At 43.9% G+C, this 4,623-nt stretch overlaps 1 protein-coding gene across 1 annotated transcript; it reads right to left on the reverse strand.

Moving 5' to 3' along the window:
• Positions 1-291: 291 nt before the first annotated feature.
• On the reverse strand, positions 292-2,006 carry LOC137815865 (uncharacterized). The gene is made up of 3 exons (XM_068618976.1): positions 1,671-2,006; positions 514-1,155; positions 292-414 (listed from the first exon to the last, which is right to left on the reverse strand). The coding sequence occupies exons 1-3, from the start codon at positions 2,004-2,006 to the stop codon at positions 292-294; spliced, it is 1,101 nt and encodes a 366-aa protein (XP_068475077.1).
• Positions 2,007-4,623: the final 2,617 nt, after the last annotated feature.

A 4,623-nucleotide genomic window follows, 5' to 3' on the forward strand; every position in this document is an offset into this window, starting at 1 on the left:
GGCCGAATGTGGAGTGCACTTGTAGGCCCATAGGACTTCAGGAAGCTCTTCTACCCATTTCCTTTTTACGCTGCCTAGTCTCTTCTTCAACTCCGTCAGGATGACCTTGTTTGCAGACTTAGCTTGTCCATTAGTCTGTGGATGTTCCACTGAACTCGTCTTGTGTCGGACTCCCAGACTTATGTAAAATTATGCCAATTTCCTATATGTAAACTACCTTCCGTTATCAGTGACAATAGTGTGTGGGATGCCAAAACGACACACTATACTTTTCCATACAAAGCTTTGGATCTATCCGGCAGTGATTTTTGCAAGAGGCTCCGCTTCAATCCATTTGGTGAAGTAGTCTACTGCTACTAGTAAGAACTTTCTTTGCCCCGTCGCTTGGGGGAAAGGGCCAACTATATTCATTCCCTATAAGGCAAATTGCCATGAAGAGTTGATGTTCTGTAAGTCGTGAGGATGAAGATGTATGAGGGGACCATGTTCCTGACAATTTTGACATTTTTTTACGAAATCAGCGCACTCGGCTCTTAGGGTAGGCCAATAGTACCCGACCCTAAGTACTCTTGTTGCCATTGTTTGTGCTCCTGAATGTAGTCCACACGCACCATGGTGTAACTCTTTTAAAATATACTCGGCCTCAATCTTTGATACACATTTAAGCAGCGAAGTAGAGTATCCTCTCTTGTATAGGTCATCACCCACTAAAACAAATCGAGAAGCCTTCTTTCTCATAGCAAGGTCGTTGCATTCTTTCCCGGCTTCCCGGCCTTCCAGAACGTTCTTAATTTCAGAAATCCAATCAACATCCTCTCTGTCCGTTGCCATGCATTCCTCCATTTTTATTGTCAGAGCGAACAAGGTTTGTCGTATGACGGTGTCATGTCGACCTTTCTGCTTATTATTGGCCAATTTTGATAACATGTCAGCTTCAGAGTTATCTTCTCGCTTTATGTGGCATATCGTGACGCTTTCAAACTTAGTCAAGATGTCCACCACTCGATGGTAATACTTTAACAACAGTGAGTCCTTCACTTGGTATTCCCCATTTAAATGACCGACTATCAATTGTGAATCTGTCTTGCACTTGACTTTTCGGGCTCCCATGTCTTTGGCAAGTAGTAAACCATCTATGAGCGCATCGTACTCGGCCTGGTTGTTTGACGCTTTGAAGTCAAATCATAGCGATTGTTTTATGCAGAGGCTTCCTGGTCCTTCCAGGACAACTTCTGCTCCTCCTCCACCTTTACTAGAAGATCCATCCACATAAAGAACCCATGTTGCATCCGTTTCCAAGCTGCCTTATAGTTCTGAAGTAAAATCGACTAGACATTGTGATTTTATAGGCCCTCTAGGTTCATACTTAATTCCAAACTCAGATAACTCTATTGACCACCCGATCATTCGGCCTGCCAACTCGGGTTTCCTCAATACTTTGCTGATAGGGCAGTCTGTTTGTACTATGATCTCGTGACTTTGAAAATAAGGTTGCAACCTTCTTGATGCATGTACGAGGGCTAGAGCTACTTTTTCGATCATTTGGTACCTAGTCTCGACGTCTTGAAATACTTGGCTAACGAAGTAGACAGGCTTTTGATCAGTTTTTCCTTGGACAGGGGCGACACTCACGACTCTAGTGACACGGCCAGGTAGACCAACAAAGGTACCCTAGGGATTGATTTTCTTAATATTGGAGGTTGGGATAAGGCTTGTTTGACAGCCGAAAAGGCCTCCTCACATGTTGCGTTCCACGAAAACTTTTTGGCCTTCTTCATGAGCTTAAGGATTGGCCTTATCTTATCTGCTAACCTTGGCATGAATCTAGACAACGATGTTAGCCTCCCCACCAGTCGTTGTACTTCTTCCAGGTTCTGCGGGCTTCTCATATTTTCCAAGGCTTGACATTTATCTAGGTTTACTTCAATGCCCCGGCTAGTTAGCATGAATCCTAAAAATTTTCCACCTTCCACACCGAACACGCATTTTTCAGGGTTAAGACGCATGTCATATCATCTTAACCGATCAAAGACCTCAGCCCAATCTATGGTGTGTTGTTGAACACTATCAGACTTCACGATCACATCATCAACGTATACTTCCACTGTTCTTCCTATATGCTCTCAGAACATCCGGTCCATCAATCTCTGATAAGTTGCACCCGCATTTTTTAATCCGAAAGGCATGACTTCATAGCAAAAATTTGCCTTTTCGGTTTGGAAGGCTTTTTTCTCTCGGTCTGCCGGATACATGGGTATTTGATTGTACCCAGAATACACGTCAAGGAAACTTAACACTTTGTGTCCTGCTGCTCCATCTACTAGTCGGTCAATATTGGGTAGGGGGTATGCATCTTTTAGGCAGACCCTGTTAAGATTAGTATAATCGGTACACATCCACCATTTCTCACTCTTCTTCTGGACCAACACTATATTTGCCAACCAAGTAGTGTAGTGTATTTCTTGGATAAATCTTGCCTCCAGAAGCTTGTGCAACTCTTCTTCCGCGATCTTCCTTCTTTCTCCTACTAGCCTTCTTTTCTTCTGAGCTATCGGCCTAGCCTCTTTACAGACTAAGAGCTTATGCGAAATAATCTTGGGATCTATTCCCGACATGTCAGTTGCCGTCCAGGCAAATAGATCGGAGTTCTTGGCCAAAATCCTTGTGATTATCCCTTGATGCTTTTCTCCAAGGGTGGAACCTAGCCTGGTATTTTGTCTCGGTTTACCAAGTTTCCATATGAAGGTCTCCTCTTTCGGTTCTACATGTGGTTCGTCATTGGGTCTGGGATCGAAATCATGTAAGGTCGCAACTTGGTGGACTTTCGGCCTTCGGCTTGGCGTCGGGGGAGAATTCTCAGACTGGCGGCGTAACATTCCCTAATAGTTTTTTGGTTTGAATGGAGTGTCACAACATTCTTACTTCGGCTTTTACAATCCGAAGGGAATTTCATGGTGAGATGAGGAGTTGACACTATTGCCCCTAACTTGTTGAGGGATGGCCTTCCTAGAAGAATGTTGTACGAGGATTTTGCATCCACCAGTAGATATCTGACTCTTATAGTTTTACAACATTCATTGCCTTCACCAAATTTTGTGTCTAGATCAATGTATCTTTGAGTGTCTACTCTTTCCCCCGATAATCCGACTATTTGCTCATTAAAATACACTACCGTATCTAAGGGTAAACCCATTTTCTTGAAAGTTTTCCAGTAAAGGATATCCATAGAGCTTCCTTGGTCTATCAATGTTTTCAAGATTAAAAAATTGGCTACTTCGATGGTCACCACCATAGGATCATTATGTCTTGTATCAATAATTTTAAAGTCATCATCAGTGAAAAGAATAGGCAGCATGCTTCTTCTCGGCCACCTATGGATGGAGTACACGAAGCTAATGGCTCTAAGGTGTCTCTTTCGGGATGAGTAAGTCGTCCCTCCTCCAACAAAGCCTCCTGCGATGGTGTTGATTACGCCACGCACAGGTCTGCCCTCTCGGCGACCGTGTGGTTCCCTGTCTTCTCGACCATCTCTTCTTCTGTTCTCTCGACGATTTGTCCCCCTTTCATCAACCCTTGGTCTTTTGTCCTCTTGATTACCCTACACAAAGCGACGAAGATGGCCCGCTTGTACAAGCTCTTCGATCTTATCTTTCAAGGCCCAACAATCCTCCGTAGTATGACCGAAATTTCGGTAATAGCGGCAATGCTTAGTTTGATATGCATTATGAGGTGTGTTAGTTCTTTTCAACGTTGTCAAGAGGTCGACACTGATAGCTTCCTTTAGGATCCTCGACCTGTCAGTGGTCAAAGGAGTGTAACAAGTAAATCGTGCCGGCTTAGCGAATTCTCTTGGCCTTGCGGATGTGATGGGTCGGTTCTTATCAATTCTTCTTTCAGCTTCTTCAGGCGCTCGAGTCTTGGTGCAGAATTCTCTCAATTCTTCTAGCTGCATAAATTTTGCTGCTCTCTGCCGTAACTCATCCAGATTCATAACTGGTTTCTTACATAAGTTATCCGAGAATAGACCAGGTTTGAGAGCGGTTACCATGTGATGCATGGCTACCTCAGGACTTAGATTGCGTATGTTCAACGCTATCTTGCCAAACCTTTCCATAAAAGTTCGCAATGACTCCGTCTTTTCTTGTCGAATATTAACTAAGGTGATGGACGTGAGGTGGTGGGGACGACTTGTAGCAAACTGTGCACCAAACTTCTTGACCAAAGTGTCAAAACAGCCAATGGAGTGCGTTGGTAATCGAGTAAACCAACTCAAAACAGCTCCCTTGAGGGAGGTTGAAAATACTCGGCATAACAGTGTATCTTCGGCGGTGTATAAACTGACTTGTGTTACATACGCATCTACATGCTCATCAGGATCAGTTGTTTCGTCATACTTGTCAAAAGTTGGATTCTTCTAGGTACTCGGCAAGGGCACTTCCATAATGGACTTCACAAAAGGACTTCATCGCGAGACTGCTCCCAAGGTGCTCATTGAAATTAATCGGGTATTCTCTTGATGAGAACTGTCGGCCTCCTCAGTTCTAAGATGAGTGCTCTTAGTCGGAGGACGTTCCCCTTCTATAGTATCTTGAACTGTTGGTTCGTTGAGTTTCTGTTTCATCC

The sequence above is a fragment of the Phaseolus vulgaris genome, chromosome 1 (genome assembly GCF_051622355.1).
Source record: "Phaseolus vulgaris cultivar YP4 chromosome 1, ASM5162235v1, whole genome shotgun sequence".
Taxonomy (NCBI): Eukaryota; Viridiplantae; Streptophyta; class Magnoliopsida; order Fabales; family Fabaceae; genus Phaseolus; species Phaseolus vulgaris.